Raw genomic sequence first — 17050 nt, forward strand, 5'->3', positions numbered from 1 at the left:
AATCAAGCAATAAGATAGCTGTTAGGTTAGAAAATCCTAGCCAGTAATGCATTCCTATGTAGTTGAAAGTCCTCTTCAGTATCTGTTTCCGTACTTTCTATCCAATACAAACTTTGGTAATATGAAAATCTTTTTGTGCTTGAACAAATGCTGAGGTGGTGGTCTATGGGTGTTTTGTTGTTTACTGCATAGCACTTGGGTACTGTTAATCCTAATTTTATATTCCACTGGTGGAAGAGTCACTGCAGTTCATATTTGTCCTTCTGTTCATTTGCGAGTTTCCTTTGTTTTGTTTGACTGAAACTCACTGCCCCCAAATGAAGACTGAACCATCAGGCATTTTTTTTATTGTTGCTGCATGATATGTGATGACCCCTCCCCCACTTTTATAAATCTGCGCAGCTGTTATATTCGACATTTCAGGTGCTGACTTGCCTCCTGGAGGACTTTGGCATGATCTTTAAAGGACTGGGTTGGAGCCATAAATATTAAAACTCATCTTCCTCATTTTCCCTTTTATTGAGACTGACAGTAGCTGCATCTCAGGCTCAGCAGTGATCAGGACCCTATTGATCTGTGTGCTATGAGTGTCCCTGCCCTGAGGAGGTCAAAGGTTAAATAAACAAATCAGAATAATTAGGGAAGGGGAAGGTGCCATAGAAAGGTGAAGTGACTTGCACACAGTCATACAGCAGGTGAGTGGATAATCTGGGATTAGAAGACAGGACTCCTGACTCCCATTCCAGTGGGAAGTAACTAGTGAAGGAAAAAAGAATTCAGAACCTGACACTTCTAATGTAGAAAAAAGAGGATTTTTCTGGGGAGAGTTGAGGAGTTATTTGTGGCTTATAAGTAAGGAATAGGCCAGGGCAAAATTTGTATTGCAGGTCACTGAAGAGAGGGATGGAAACTAGAAACAGTGGCAAACCCGATCAGTGCATAGAATTAACCCTGCTTTACTTCTGCAATTGTAGTACTGAGCATGTTAACATTAATACACTTTTAATTGGCAGCCATGTAATTTGTATTCATTAAGTTGTGAAACTACATCCCAGCTGTGTAACTGTCTAAATATTTATAGATTGGAAAGCAAGTGATGTAACAAAGCAGACTGGTGCAGTGAATGGGAACCTTTTTTGTAGTATTTTTGTTGTAGGAATGACTGAATTAACCTCTGTGCTGCAACTGAAAAAGACCACCTACATAAATGGAGCGTGTTGTTATGCAGTTCATTGCTGTGTAGACAATGATTTTACCTCCGTTACTCTGGGGGCTAATAAAGATCATTTAACAGTTCCAGAGTACTATATAGCATTTCAGTAAGGATGAATTAAACACAAGATAGCTACTTTCTTCCACTCCTTGCAGGGTCACAGGTCTTGGCAACATGGCTGTGAACATATTGAGAGTATAGGTCAGACAGGCTACACAAGCCAGTTTTCATAGGTCTGCTACATGACTGTCTGCATGATGAAACTAAGTTATGCTACTGTGCTGCTTTCTCTTTGAAATCCTCTGTGTAGCTTTTATACTTCAATTTCAGCTTGTGCCCTATCCAGCTTTGGTGAAAATTTCAAAAGCCTAAGTCCCATTTTCCAAAGAGATTTAGACTCTCAGGGCCCTAAGTCTCCTTGGAAGCCAATAAGAGTCTAAATCCTAAGTCATTTAGTCTTTTTTGAACTTGTTACCACTGGTAGCTAAGACTTGTTCTTTTTCACTAGCTAAATTGGAAGTAACTTGAAACTGTTAAATTTTTCTTCTTCTCCCTCCATAAAAAAAGATCTGTTTGGTGATTTAGAACCACCCTGAAATGAGCTTTTGTGGGTATAATATTGATTTTATGGCTTTGCTGTGGTTATTTCTCAAACGTGTTCACATCTGAAACACTCTAATTTTAAAATGTTTGCAATGTTCTGTAGAAAGGGGGTCATTACCTTGCAATTCAGCTGCCATAAAAGAATACACATTGCGCCTTAGAGGATACTAACCAAGTATTTAATGAAATCTGAATGTAGGGGTTGCTGCCAGGGAGACAGCTCAAGCTCTGAAGACTTTGGCTCAGGCAGCAAGAGGCGTTTCAGCATCCACCACTGACCCAATGGCAGCACATGCAATGTTAGATTCTGCAAGGGATGTCATGGAAGGCTCTGCTATGCTTATTCAGGAAGCAAAACAGGCTCTGGTTGCACCTGGGGATGCAGAAAGTCAGCAGAGGTTAGCTCAGGTAAGTTGCAACCTGGACTAGTGCGCCTGCTGTACAAAAAGTGCAGAGAGTGACTTCATGTTTAGCTCAGGGCACTAATAATGCAGCCAGTTCTGGAATGTAATATTCTAGGCACCTTTGGGAGATATGCTGTTAATGTAATTCTCTTTACAAAGGCTTCTTTTTAAGAGATGCAGTGATGTGCCTGTTGTACCTTACGGCATATGAATAAGGCCTTTAGCCCATGCCTTATTTGGGCAGTATACTCTTGATTGTGAAATAGAAAAAATAATTAAATTTGATGTTACCAAATGAAGGGTCCTGAGTCGACTTGCGGTATTTGTAACACATCCATCTTTCTAAACAAGTGATGTTTGAGCATTACTGGATCTCATCGTGTTATCGGAACAAAAGGTCCTTTTTCTGTTTACTGAGGGAGTTTGACTATTTTTAAATCAAAATTTGAGAGACATGTTTTAAGTAATAGTGCCTTGAGGCAGAGCTGCACAGAGGTTTTAGGGAATCTGGGGAAATATCTGAAACCCAGGCCCTCCATCTTTCCAAAAATATTATCACTATGGGGTGCAGCTTGACTCCTGTCCAACGGGGCTGGCCCTGGCTTCACGCCTCAGGTGTTATGACCTGGCATGCAGAGTCGTAACTCCTCTCAGGTTTGTCCCAGCAGTCCCTCCATCGTGGGGGGAGGGGGAGGATTTCAGTGAGTGGTGTTGCAACTCAGTATGAGAGATTTCAGTGTCTCCCAGGCCAAACCTGAGGGGCACTGCAACCCTGCACACCAGGTTGCAATGTCGTTTGGTTTGGGGCACTCTAAAACAGGGGGCCCAGGGCAAACCGCCCCATTTGCTCCTTTCCCCCCAGGCAGCCTTGCTGCAGGCTTGTGTGAACAATAATACTTAAAGCTTTTCTGTAACTAACACCCGGTTCGTTGGCTAGTTTCCCCTGTAGATGGGAAAACTGAGGGAGAGTGGTTAAGTGACCAGCCTCAGAGGAGGAGTCATTGTTAAGCCAGGATTAGGATTTAGACATTCCAAAACACACTGCCCTTTAGCTAGATTTTATTGTGGTATAGGACCTTATTCCTCATTGGAATTTCTCATTTGTTTTGCCTGTGCCTGTATGTATATTTCCAGGTGGCCAAAGCTGTGTCTCACTCATTAAATAACTGTGTGAATTGTCTGCCTGGACAAAAGGATGTTGATGTGGCCTTGAAGAGCATTGGAGAATCCAGCAAGAAACTGCTTGTTGATTCGGTAAGAAATCTTTGATGTTAAAGGTGTTTCAGAAGTAAAAATCTGGCCTGGGTTTCTCACAATTTAAATTCTTGAATAGCCGATATACTCTAGATTACAAGTCAATCTTGTATAGTAGCCATTTTTTATCCTGAACTGCTTTTCTGTTGATTTTGGGAAGTCTCCATGTTTGTGACTTGTAAAGATTGCTAACCCTGCCTAGGTTAACATTCGCTCCTTTGTTGTAGTCTCAGCAGAGGGACCAATGATTGAATGGATGCGGACACTTGAAACATACAATCTGTTTTCTTCCTAGAAGTGATCCTTTTGAGTCAGTATAAGAACCATGATCCCTGCCACCTGGGGATATTCCCTTCTGATGCTTTGTATCTAAATCTCACTATTTTTCTGTTGCATCCCTTCTAAAAATCTGTGGTGAATCTTTTTAAATGAAATTACAAGTCATGTCCCTATTTCCCACCCTGAATGTCACTAATAGCTGGCAAACTGGTAACTTGCCTGAGGCATATGGGTGTTCTGTTGTTTGGTCAAGTTTACTCTTCCATTACTAGTTCCACCTGTTCCACAGATGAATGGAGGATTGCACAGTCAAGTACTTCCATGAATGCAATAGTCAATTCAGGCCTCAAACACAATTAGGAGCCAATTAATACTAACACAGCTACTGTAATTTTCAGTGTTGTAGCTGTGTTGGTATCAGGATATTACAGAGACAAGGTGGGAGAGGTAATATCTTTTATTGGCCCAACTTCTGTTGGTGAAAGAGAAGCTTCTGAGCTTACACAGAGCTCATTTTCAGTTCAGTTACTGTAAATCTGTTCTGTGAAGCTTATTTTCGGAAGTGGATAATGCCTTGGAATACCGGAGCCTCCAAAGTTTGTGCCTAGTGTGACAAAGTTCTGTCCTTGACTCCGTGGGTCCTGTGTTTCCTGACGGATTTTGCTAGCCTCAGAAGCTCACTGAGACCCTCCACATAGCCCTTCTCTCTGTAGAGGCAAGGGTCACAGATCACTGAGCCAATTTCATCATAAGCCAGCAAGGGAGGTGAGGAGAAGCAACCCTCCCTCGCACAGTCTCTGTTGTCTCCCAGTATCCGTGATTAATCAGGGAGGGGAGGGGGAAGCCTGGGCCCACCCTCTACTCCAGGCTCCAGCGCAGGGACCCTAAAATTAGCAGCTATGGAAGCTGACTTTTTGGAAATAGGACATGTACAATTCCCTGGGCCACTTCCCCACAGCAGCCCCCACTCAATATCTTCTTCACAATTACCTCAGGGCCTCCTTCCTTGCACCTGATATAGATTTGTGCTGCTTTGTTTCTCCCGCAGCGCAGTTCCCTCCTATAGCTCCTGACACCCGCATCTCACTGACTAACTGGGAGGCTTTTAACTAGTTCCAGCCAGTCCTTGATTGGCTTCAGGTATCCCAATCAACCTAGCTATCTCCACCGCCTTCTAGAAGGATCTTAATTGGCCCCAGGTGTCTTCATTAATCTGGAGCGACTGCCATTTGGTTACCATGGTACCAGGGATTTGTTTAGCCTGGGGCTAACATACCTGTTCCTCACTACTTTACTGTAGCCATCTGGCCTTGCCCCATCACACTAGTTTACAGCTGCCAGTATTTTAGAATGAAAGGACAAATCAGAGTATTTCCATGTCTCCTCTGAGATGGGGATCAATTACTTGACCCTAACTTGCCAATATCTAAAGCAGAAATGGATTTGAGCCCCAAAAATCAGAACTGGTTCTATATATTGAACAATCCTGAAGTTTTAGGGTCTGCTGGGACCTGAGAGTAACACTGACCAAGGGGGTCTGTTCCCTTCTGTGACTGAGCCTGAAGATAGCTGCTATTCCTTCTGGCTAATGGACTGCCGGCTCTGAGCTCGACTGGCAGAGTCCTGCACTTCGGAGCAAGACATTTAGAGTTTAGTACCTACAGTCTGCCAGCAGAATGGTTGTTACACAGGATTATGGTTCGGGTCATCTCTGAAATAAAAGAAATCCTAACAATCCAGGTACTGGATGTCAAACTAGACTATCACAGTGGTCCCTTTTGGCCATGGAATCTATGCAGAGTATTGTCAAGTTCAAAGATCACACTGCCATTACTTTAATGTTTTGAATTGTGTTGAACTGCGTAATTAAGGGCTAGTCTGAATGGTTGGTCTCTGTGGTCACTAAGACACATGTTGTCTTCTCTTAAAGCTGCCTCCAAGTTCTAAATCTTTCCAAGAAGCCCAAAGTGAACTGAACCAGGCTGCAGCTGACCTGAACCAGTCGGCGGGGGAAGTGGTTCATGCTACCCGGGGCCAAAGCGGAGAGTTGGCTGCAGCCTCTGGCAAGTTCAGTGATGACTTCGATGAGTTCCTTGATGCCGGTATTGAAATGGCTGGTCAAGCACAAGTGAGTTTTGGTGACTGTAGTAGATAGCTGTATTACACTGAGCATGTAGGGATGTTAAACTGTGCTAGTCTAAATCTATATGGAGGCAGTGGATGTTACCGGAGAGTCAGATCTACCATTCAGAAGTGACAAGAGCATGGTGGGGTTTGCATATTGTGCAAGATAGATGGGTATATCTGTTCCTGGTGCTTGTTGAAACTAAGATTTCATGCTCATCCATGTAGTGTGAACCTTGTGGTAATTGATTTGTGATCTGTATAGCTGAAGATAGAGTAATCCATTGCCTTTTCCAGTGGTTAGAACCTTTGTAAAGGACCACTTTCTATTTTGGTGCAATTGGAGTGTAATTTGAGTTTAAGTTAGTTAAACTTAAGCAGCTCTAGAGCTTGAATGCCCAATGCCCCAAAGAATCAGAGTACGAAGAGGACTCAGCACACAGTAAAACCCCTATAAACTGAACTTGGCATCTCCTGTTCAATGTGACACCAGAGCAGACACTTTACATCACATCCACGGATCTGTCGAAGACTGGAGTCAACCTGTAGAGAAGGTTGGTAAAGTGCAACGTGTCTGACAGCATTCTGTAGTTTTGCAAGGTGGAAGCCCAGGGACTGAATGGACATGGAAACAAAGGAATTATTTCACCCCTGTTCCTCCAGTCCAGAAATGTAGTTTAAGGAACACTAGGTCAGCACAATACCCTAAGTGTGACTTTAATAAATTTAGTGGGGTGTAGAATGAGTCAACTTGCCCTGCTACCACCTTGGTTTTTACCTATTCTGCAGCTAACTGGTTGAATTGCAGGCTCCAAGCTACAAATCAGTGTTCTTCAACATCACTATATTTAGTGTCCCTTAAACCTAATGCTTTGTGGCTAGAGCTTGGCTATTATAGCAAAAAGCAACCCTGAATATTCTTGCAAACAAAATCCATCAATTTGTGCTGTGCTGTGCTGTGCTGGTGCTGGTCAGCTCTTAATCACTTACTCACAAACACTAGAGTGGGAGGCCTTTAGTCACAAGGCTGTTCACTGACATTAAAAATGTAAATTTTAGTGCAAATGCCTATCAGCAATGATCTTGTGGCTCTTTTGAAAGATTTGTCTCGATCACACAATATCCATGAATAACTGATTGTTTTCATCTAATGTATGAACAAAAAAGGATGCTTTCTGTCTGTAAATAGTCATTGAATCAGAACAGAAACAGTATCATATGACTTGGGTGACCTGTCATGTGGGGCAAATATAGTAAATACAGAAAGCAGTTCACATATATAGACTGAAACCCAGATCACATCAACTAAGTAAAATACAACTTCTTTGCAAATATTTCTAACATGGAAAGGCTAATTTTATTGCATAAATCGTTGACAAAAAAATCTAACCACTGCTGTTTGTCACAGACTGTAATTCTGCAATACTATTTTCTAACTTCACGTGTATAAAGTTATTTCTTAGTCATTCCCTGAAAGTAATGTCATGTGATGTCAAATTCAAATTATTTATCAAATAAAGCTACATGCTTGATTTAGTTTTCCAGAAACTATTACTTCTTCATATAGAGCACCCCTACAATTAAATGTTTTTGAAGGTCTCTTTGCAGAATTTCTGTTTGCTTAAGCCATTAATCCAGTAAAGGTGTAAGTAAGAGTGCTTGTAAATGACACAGAAGGTGCTAGAATATAGTTGGTACCCGTTGGCCGAACAATGTGGGTCAGTGTGGGTCAATGTGCCAGGCAGAGACATACAAGAGACTTGACAACAAAAGCATTGTTCAGCAAGTAGTTAAATTTCCTTCCACTTCTCTGTGAATGCTCTTACTGTTGGAAATCAAGCTCCTTGTATATGGGTTTCTTTTTCTGCTATATGAAAGGAGCTAGAGGCACCTATCTGGGCAAGCAGAGGCGATGCTCAGTGGCCCTATCTGGAATGTCATCCCATGCATGTCATTGGTTTTAGATGGATAATTCAATTGAATTCCAAAATGCAGTGCTTAAAGTTTTAGCTGTCTCTCTAGCTAATGCAAACTGTGTATGAAATGTTATGCTGCTGTGGTTTTCCAGACTAAAGAGGACCAGATTCAAGTAATAGGGAACCTCAAGAACATCTCTATGGCCTCCAGCAAGCTACTGTTGGCTGCCAAGTCTCTCTCAGTTGACCCTGGAGCTCCTAATGCTAAGAACCTCCTAGCTGCAGCTGCAAGGTACAGGCATATCACCTGATTTCGTTTTCCTAAGAGAGTGTTTAACTGTTTTCCTTTGCAATCTGTATTATTTGTTAGCTTATTCTTCTGGTACTCTTGGTTAACCATATAGGATGTTCCATGTTTCAGCTTATTAAGTGAAACTGAAATCAGAGGAAGCTTGCTTACACTGGATTGGCATCCAGTATAGCTCTATTGAAGTCAGAGCCACGCTGACTTACGGCAGATGAAGATCCAGTCTGGTTTTTTTTAAGAAGACTATTTCTAATGCTTGTTCTTTGTCCGTCCATCTACCTCCTTCCCTGCTCTCACACATGCAGATGCTGAGGATGTTGCTATATGCCTGCTGCTGGCATGGCTTTCAAAGAAAACTCGTACTAAGCAATGTCCTTGCATATGTGGGTGCGGGGAGAGATTTCACTTTTATTTTTTGTCTAGGAACCCGTTTTTTATTTTCGGAGTTTTCACCTCCTTTGGGGGTTGCTGCTGATCCCATCTCTTAAAAGTGCACTCCTACTCCCCAATAAAGGAGATGGAATGTGTAGACCTTTTGCAAGCCTGCTGTCAGAGCTGCCCAAAAATCTGGTTAGCGGTCTGCTGCAGTACCACTGCCCGGTGCTCTCACCATGTTATCTTCTTTTCCCAAGTCACTTTTATCAAATGAAGTGCACACAATACATTTAGATGACTTAACTTACTCTGGATGTCTCTACGTGGTCAGGGGAGAGCACTCTTATGTAACCTTTGCCTGCAAGGAAATCGAGAGGACGGGAAAACACCTGGCATTGTAATTTCATGTTGCAGAAGTTGGTGACTTTCTTGCAACTCACAGCATAATGAGAAGAACTCTGTTAAAACGTATCTGGAATGTAAATCCCTTTCACTGCCACTGGAATCTCTGCATTTATCTTCATGACATTATGTAGGAGTTTGGTTCCCCAAATTTAAGTTGCACAGGAACTCTGCATAATCCATGACAGAAATCGAGACTGTAATAGACTCTGTGTAGTCTATTCAAAGTGAAATCTCTGCCCTCTCCTTATCATCCATGTTTTGATCAGAGAACACAAATAGTAGTAGTTGTGCGGCTGGCTGTCTTTCACTTTCTTAAAGCATTTTCATGGTTTTGGGGGTTTTTTGAAGTCATTTGAAAAATTTCCAGACCTGGATAAGTTACTTCCACTTTGGATTGCTGAACATGGGGGGTGGGGAGATTAAACTAGTCTTCAGAAGGGGAATATTAAGAGATTGGAAAGAAACTGGCATTTTGAAATCTAGACATTAAATAAAAGTGATTTCCAAGGAGAAGCTTGGACTCCATTTGTGAGTATCATGTTCCATTCACACCAGTAAAGAATGTATTGGGGGGAAAAGTGTCCATAGACAAATGAATAGAGCTATTTTTGTAGGTCATGAGATAAAAATTGCTCAGCCTCAAGATGAATGTGATGCATTAGGTGGTGCTTTCAGCACAGTGCCCAAGTTCCATAGACTGCTGCTTTTGACATGCAGCCTGTGTGTAATAAGAAGGGGGTGAGAATGATCAGCAACTCCAATTGTCTGATTGGACCTGTTCTGCGGTGCTAATATACATACCTTGTGCTATGCTTTGCTCACCAGACTGACACTACTCATGGTGCAATGCCACTCGTTGGTTCTCAACTTGTGATCTGTGTACTGCGGGTAGCTCAGGGAAACCTGGCTCATAAGGTGGTGCAGGATCTCCTCTTTGGATCAAGATTGCTAAGCTGCTTTAAAACCATTAGTTTTCCTCTCATTATCCATTTAAGCAATTACTGCAGTTTCCACTGGGCTGTTGTACAATTTTGGCTAAGAGTGTAGCATTGTACGTGTCACACTGTCTATGACAATGTGGTCCAGAGTATTAAATTGAGTTACTGCTACCCATCTCTGAGCACTGAATTTAAGAAATCCTTATTTAAGAAAACTTCCTACACATATGTCACTTGTGTTGTAGCAGATGGTCAAATGGCAGCCATTGTATTTTTCAGCATAAGTGTTAAGCATCACCAATATTGTGGAAATCTTTGCTGTGTATGGCTACTGTACAAAACAAAGGGTTGCTCCTCTGAATGGTGTGGGCCATGTTGTGAAATCTGTTCAAGGGCTGATGACACATTCACTAGTTTCTATACAGAGTCTCAAACACAGGACAAAACAAAACTAGAAAAATGGAAAATACATGCGACTGTCAGACTCGGGATAGCTCTAAAACATAAAATTTCTTAGCTTACAATCGTACTAACATCTCTCTCTCTGATATTCACAAAGCCATTCTTTAGTCCATCTATGCTAGTTTTCCTCTATAGTTTCCAATGGTGGGTACAGTTTTGTTAGTTTTGCACATGTATCATGTCATGTCTGAGTGCCAGAAGAAAGCAATGGAGACACACATACATATTTGTATGTCTCACACACAAAAACTATGTTAAATGAATATTCAAATTGGAAAAAAAAATCATGGAACAAACCATGGCATTTGCTGATATCGTATTTTTCATTCTGCTTGTGTCTTAGACCCTCCCACTCTCCCTACCCCTGTATCTGCAGCATCTTTTCAGTTGAATTTTCATATTCCACAGAGAATTAACTTTGAAGGCACAAGGCAGTGTTTACCAGTGAGATGTAGGATAGGTTCATATGATTTAAAATACTTTTAATTGCATCTGATGTCGTCTGCGTGATCGGGTATTGTTAGCAGCATTTTTGATCTTTAATAAAAAAGATGGTTTTCAAAACACACATTTTTATTAGGGTCTATAATGCTGAGAGTCTGATCAACAAGCAACCAAACACAACATCCTCTAAAGTACACTCTGTCTAAACCAGGGCTTGTGTGGTATTTGAAATTTTTGAAAAATTTAGTTCCATCCACATTTGGTTATACAGAGTGGTAGTCAGGTTGAGGGCCCATGCCATAGACTTCCCCATGGGGTTTCTGGGCAACACAGTTGCTAAAGTTCTGGGGGTTTTTTAGGGGAGGAATGTTGGGTTGTTGTTTTGTTTTTGTTTTTTTAATAATTTTTGTTGTACCCTGAACACAAAAGTGCTACAGCCTGGCTTGCTAGGAAGTGGGTTTTAGATGCTGCTGTATTCTGACGTTTCCAATCATAGTGGTTGTGTGGCCAGGCTTAATTTTGAAATTGCACCATAACATTAGATCCAGAATAAAATAAACTGTCAAATAATTTACATTTATTATGCATCAAATTCCCTTTATGAACCAAAACTGCAGATGTCCTAGAAACTTGCCATCATGACAGGAAGATCCCACCTGTTGCTTATGTGCTAGGTGACAAATGATTCGGACAGAGGGCTTATGTTTGAGGTGAGGATTGCTGTCGATCAATTTCACTTGGCGCCTCTTTCGCTATATTTTTCTCAGCAGGGGTTAATATTATGTTCTCTCCACCAAATACGTTATAGTTCACTTACTCCACAAGCACCAGCGGTGAGAGAAGTGGAAGAACATTTGGGCTTGAAACTGCTTTTCATAGTGTACAGATGAATAAGACAAAATTGGAAATAATGGAAGTTGGTCAGTTTTCAAAATGTCTTTTTTTTTCCCCCCCTCCTCAGAGCTGTGACGGAGAGTATTAACCAGCTCATCACTCTGTGTACCCAACAGGCGCCAGGGCAGAAGGAATGTGACAATGCTCTCAGAGAACTGGAGGTATTCTCAAGCTTGTGGTCTCATGGGGTGAACCTTCCTGTGGTGAAGATGTCAGTCGGGCTTTACATTTTCTTTTCCCTGTCTGAAGAGCTGCTGTGTCATTGTCTCTCCACTTGATATCTGTGGCAGAATTTTTTTCCCTCTAGTTGTGTATGAAATATGCAAAGAGCTTTCTAATGGAGACAAACTTAGCACAACTTCTAGTGAGTTGGCCAAAGGGAGTTTACATTTTACCCAACTGACAGAGCAGTTGTATATGGGACTATAAAGATACCGGTCTCCTCTGCAGTAAGTTGGAGGGTGCACACACAAGAGTCACTTTCAGAGGACACAGGGAGAAGGGTTTACACTAAGAAATCTTTCACTAAGATGGCTAATGGTGCACTGAAGGAAGCTGTGACATCTTAGCTTTTCTGCTGTGGCTCTGTGTAATTGGAAATTCATGATTCTGAAAGTCACATCTATCTAAGAAAAGTTGATCATGAATTACTCCATAATTTTTATATTCCTCTAGACTTCTAATTCCTCATGTTTTCTTTATCTCAGTCTAGCTGAATGTCTTTCAACACTATGTGATCTAGTACACACTCTATTGTGTTCTGCTACATGAGTGTTGTGACAATAGCTCTGTAAATTGACTGTGTAGTAGATAGCTAGTTGGCTCTTGTTGAAAGGCCAAGTGCCTACGTTAATATCAAACCAATCAGCACCTGCTCCAAAATGCTAGGCAATAGTGTCTTATCACCAATTTAGCGTAGCTTAAGTTACTTAGGCGGCTTATGTCAACCTAACTACGTCAGTGTCCACACTACAGCCTTGCTTCCACCGATGTAAGTGCCCTAGTGCACCGACAAAATAACTCCACCCACACAAGAGGCGTAGGGCTTATGTCAGTGTAGTTAGGGTGACACAGTGTGTGTAGTTTTGAGGGAAGATGTTAATATAGCGGAGTTTGTGGAGGAAGTCAGTTGTGTCCGGAAGGAAGCTGTGGTGAGTGGTTTGAGGATGGTTTCTGTGAATCCCAATATTCCTTCAGTAAGGATAGGGCAGATAGGATGGGACTGCCGGGTTTTCTTGTTTGTGTATCTTGGGGGACATGTGGAAGGTTCCTGGGTGGGTTTGTGGGGGATGAGTTTGTAGAGTTTCTCTTGAAGTTGTTTGGGGAAGGATTTGATGATGTCTTTAAGTTCCTAGGTAAGTTGTAGTTTGCAGTGGGGGGAGGAGGGAATCTTTGAGTTCTTTATAGTAGGTGGTCTAGGAGAGTTGTCAGTTAGCCTTATTAACTTAGTCAGCACAGTCCAAAAAAAGATATTACTTCACCCACCTGGTCTCTCTAATATCCTGGTACCGACAAGGCGGAAACTACACTGCATACTACATTGTCCCTACACATGCACACACTATTTTTATAGTGATTCAAGACAAAAAATGAAAAGGCCATGGGAGGTGGAAAGTGTTTTCTCTTCGTACTTTAAGACTTCCCTCAGCATGACATTGGCTTTCGTTGTGCAGAGCTGATGTGATCAGCACTGTGATGTGGCTTTCTTGCTGTGTTTGTAATGCTGATTACTGCCTTACTGTGTTGAGTCTTTTAGGGTACTTTATGCCTGCATTTTTCCATCATTCCTTCTTCAGGCCAAAAGGAACAAATAAATTAGTTAGGTACCTTAGATGCCACCAGTTCTGTTAGAAGCAAGGGCTTCTTAAATGATTGTATTCCAGAGGTCGTTTAGGATCTTGTAAGGAAATGGTGGGATGATACTGAGACTCAAAACCAAATTTGGCCCTAATGAAAGTGAGTACAACACAGTGTAGTCACATTTGGCTCTCAGTTTGTTACCGCGTACTTATTATAGAAATTGTTTCAAGCTACAGCGTGTGACTTTGCCACAGTTCAGAGCTACTGCCAGGAGAGAGACGCTCAGTTTTCATCTGTGGATGTGCCTTGTTCAGTGGGGCAAAAAGAATGAGTCTCTAAATCAGAAATGTTACGGTGCTGTGCTTTGTTTCTTCTCTTTATTAATTATATTATTTAGCAAAGGCATATTAACAGAGTGAATGGGAAATCTCAAATCCAATGATTTTGTGTATTTTGGGTTGGCAACAAGCATCAAAATGCTTTGCTTTTTGTTGGGGGGGAAGAGAAGGATGTCACGATGATGAATTCAAGCTGAAATCCAGCCAATGGTAAGTGTGTTACAGTAGGTGTGGGAGTGGAGATATGGAGCTGTCACACTTTTAATAACAGTAACTGTTTCAGTGAGCATTTGTAAGAACTCTCCGCAGTAATAGTCCAAGGACATTGCCCTGGCATTTTTACCACTAAACAAAACACTTTTTTCTTTTGCTTTTAAATTTCAAATCACCTGTGTACAGTACAGTTGTGCTTAAAGTCAACTTTTCTCCTTGATTTACTGCATGACCAGTGTATGGAAATATCAGTGAAGAGTGATATTTTTAATAACACAGGCCAAGGAGAAAGTCAATGGAAAAACTTATAGGCTGATTACACAGCTCTTCCTTGATTCTTTGATCCCGAAGGAGGAGTGGAGAGAGATGGGATTTAACTGGAGGAAAAAGCGATAGTAGAGCAGAAGGGGATTAAGCACTGAGTGAACAAATGAGATCTTAGAGCTGCCACCACCCAGGTTGATGTGACTGGCAAGCTCTGATCAGAGTCCCAGGACACAAATAGCAAATATTAGCAGAGCTTCGGATGAAAGCTTGCACAGTGCTTGCTCTCTCGCTATCCCTGTCTGTGGCCGTTACTGTTAATTGTCCATTTCTGTGAGACTTGACCATATTAATATAAAAGTCAAACTAGAAATGGGATTGACTGCCTGTAGCTTCTTCCATATAACATGGAACCAAGTTGAGAAAAGCAGGTGACATCTGTCCAGAGACCTGTAAGGAGCAGAAGTCTGCTGGGAGGGAATCCTCAACTAGGAGAGCTGCCAAGGACTGTGAGCCTGGCGGGAGAGCTATAAGCAAGGGGAAGCTCTGATAAAGGGCTGGAAAGACTTGACGCTAGAGCAAAAGCTAGGTGGATGCTGAAGCCAGTTACCAATTGAAATGACTAGTTTTGTCTGAGGAAGGCTGGGTGGAAGATTTGTGGTGTTTTGAACTTTGTTAATAAACCAGACTCTTGAAAAGGAGACCGTTAGTGGGAAAACCCCTGCAGTGTGAAGTCAGATGAACTTGGGTAGAAGAGGAAACAGAGGCAGCAGCAGGGTCTGAAACCAGACCTGGATGAACCTATAAGAAGTTTATAGGAGTTCCCATTAACTTTGGGGAAAGTCAGCATCAATAGTGTTACCCATTTCACTTCTATTATGGTTAAGCTATAAGGGTCTTTCCCCATCACCTGCCTTTTTCCCTACCTCATTCACCAATTTCTCCTACTAGCCTCCTCTGGGCTCCCTACAATAACTGGGAAGTACAGCTTTAGAGAACTCAGGTGTTTCATCAGTGACTTAAGTAGAGTGTCCACATACCCTTGGGCCTGCCCTGTGGATCAGATAAAGCAAAGCTGCACAGACTTTGTGCTTTCCCAGGAGTATGGAGACCTTGTTTCCATCTCCCAAGGCAGTTGGATGTAGCGAGTCATTCCTAGCACTTCAGGATAAGGAACAGACAGGAGGGTTTTTAGCAGCAGCAGTTGCATTTTAACTGTCAATCTGCTGTTCCGTTTTTTCACTCCTTCCTGTCATCTGTCCAGGGAGTCTTACAGCTCCTGTCTCTGGAGCAGTGAAAATGTGGATAGAACACGATTTGCTCACTGCTACTCAGTAAATTGCTACGGAGGGGTGGAGCACGGTACTGAAGTACTCAGGAATAGAGAAAGAGAGGGGCAGGAAACAACAGCAGAACTATTAGCAGAAGAGCTCTCTTGTTAACATTGCCTTTTTCATACAGTAAGATAACTGGCAGTAAAGCACTTAAAGGAAATGATCTTGACCGTAACTTTTAGGCTGTTACAAGACGACAGACAAAGCATGGCTCAACTTCAAAAAATTGCTTTTGAGTTAAAAGTTCAGCTCTGATAAAGATCTAAAATTTAAATTCTTGCCCAGATTTCCTTTGCTGAAAAAAAATCACGCAGCAAATCTTTCAGCTGTAGCCCCTTACTAACTTCCTATACTTCCTGATTTCACTCATGTTGGAAAGACCATAAGAATAGCTCATTGGGCTGTTATTCAGCTTCCATTCTTGACTGTAAGCATGAAAATCAGCTTTAAAAAAACAATTTAAGCAAAAGAGGAGACTCGCCTGTTGTATTTTTTTTATGTTGTGAGAATTTTTTTATCCAAATATATTGATTCCTCTTTACAATATATGAAGTAGCTTCTCCCTTGGATAACTCTGTGCAGTACTCTCAAGGTCTGGGTTCACCCCAGGAGAAGGGCAACTCTTACTTAATTCTACTTGTAACATAAGTATTTTCAGACAGCATTTGTCAGAGGGAACGGTGCTGGGAGGTTCTGTTGGCAGGGGGGAAAAATGCAAGCAGATGGTGCACTTACATTTAGCCAGGTGTCTGTCTGTGTCTCTGAGCAGCAGGTAACAAGAGGTGGCAGCTTCTTGAATCAATTTTTTTATTCCCAGGAAGTCTCTGAGTTTGAAAGAGGGGTTGCCGGTTTGTGATATGGTGACACAAAGGAAAGTTTACAAATAGTCAGCTACTAAAATATCTACATACTGCAGTGTCTGGGAATCATGTTCTTTGCCTGGAGATAAAGAAACTAAGATGAGCAAATATGTCCACTGGTTTCATTACTGTGGTAGTGTATTTGTCTGGCTCAGATCCGTGTTATAGCTACTGTAGTAACTGAAGCTGCTCTCCTTTCTTTCAGACAGTTAAAGGAATGCTGGATAACCCCAATGAACCTGTAAGCGATCTCTCGTATTTTGATTGTATTGAAGGTGTTATGGAAAACTCCAAGGTAAATCTGTTATTCTACTTCCGTGTGTATGTGTTAAACAATTTCTAATCAATGGAGGGGTTTGCAGGCTAATAAAATACACCTCTACCCCGACATAACGCGACCTGATATAACAGGAATTCGGATATAACGCGGTAAAGCTGTGCTCTGGGGCGGCGGGGCTGCGCACTCCGGCGGATCAAAGCAAGTTCGATGTAATGCGGTTTCACCTATAACGCGGTAAGATTTTTTGGCTCCCAAGGACAGCGTTATATCGGGGTAGAGGTGTACACTGGAAAAAGAATGTCTGCTTCAGTCTGCTTCTTGGAAAAATTCTTGTGCTCTAACC

The 17050-nt window shown here is 41.8% G+C and overlaps 1 protein-coding gene across 4 annotated transcripts in view; it reads left to right on the forward strand.

Moving 5' to 3' along the window:
• Positions 1-17050, forward strand: part of TLN2 (talin 2) — a 382138-nt gene that overhangs the window by 266817 nt on the left and 98271 nt on the right. For all 4 annotated transcript variants that reach the window (XM_054041883.1, XM_054041884.1, XM_054041885.1 and 1 more), the window contains 6 exons: positions 2016-2224; positions 3355-3474; positions 5684-5881; positions 7946-8085; positions 11686-11779; positions 16633-16722. In XM_054041883.1, the coding sequence (XP_053897858.1) occupies positions 2016-2224; positions 3355-3474; positions 5684-5881; positions 7946-8085; positions 11686-11779; positions 16633-16722 (851 nt within the window). The remainder of the gene's footprint in view (positions 1-2015; positions 2225-3354; positions 3475-5683; positions 5882-7945; positions 8086-11685; positions 11780-16632; positions 16723-17050) is intronic.

The sequence above is a fragment of the Malaclemys terrapin genome, chromosome 10 (assembly GCF_027887155.1).
Source record: "Malaclemys terrapin pileata isolate rMalTer1 chromosome 10, rMalTer1.hap1, whole genome shotgun sequence".
NCBI classification, from domain to species: domain Eukaryota; kingdom Metazoa; phylum Chordata; order Testudines; family Emydidae; genus Malaclemys; species Malaclemys terrapin.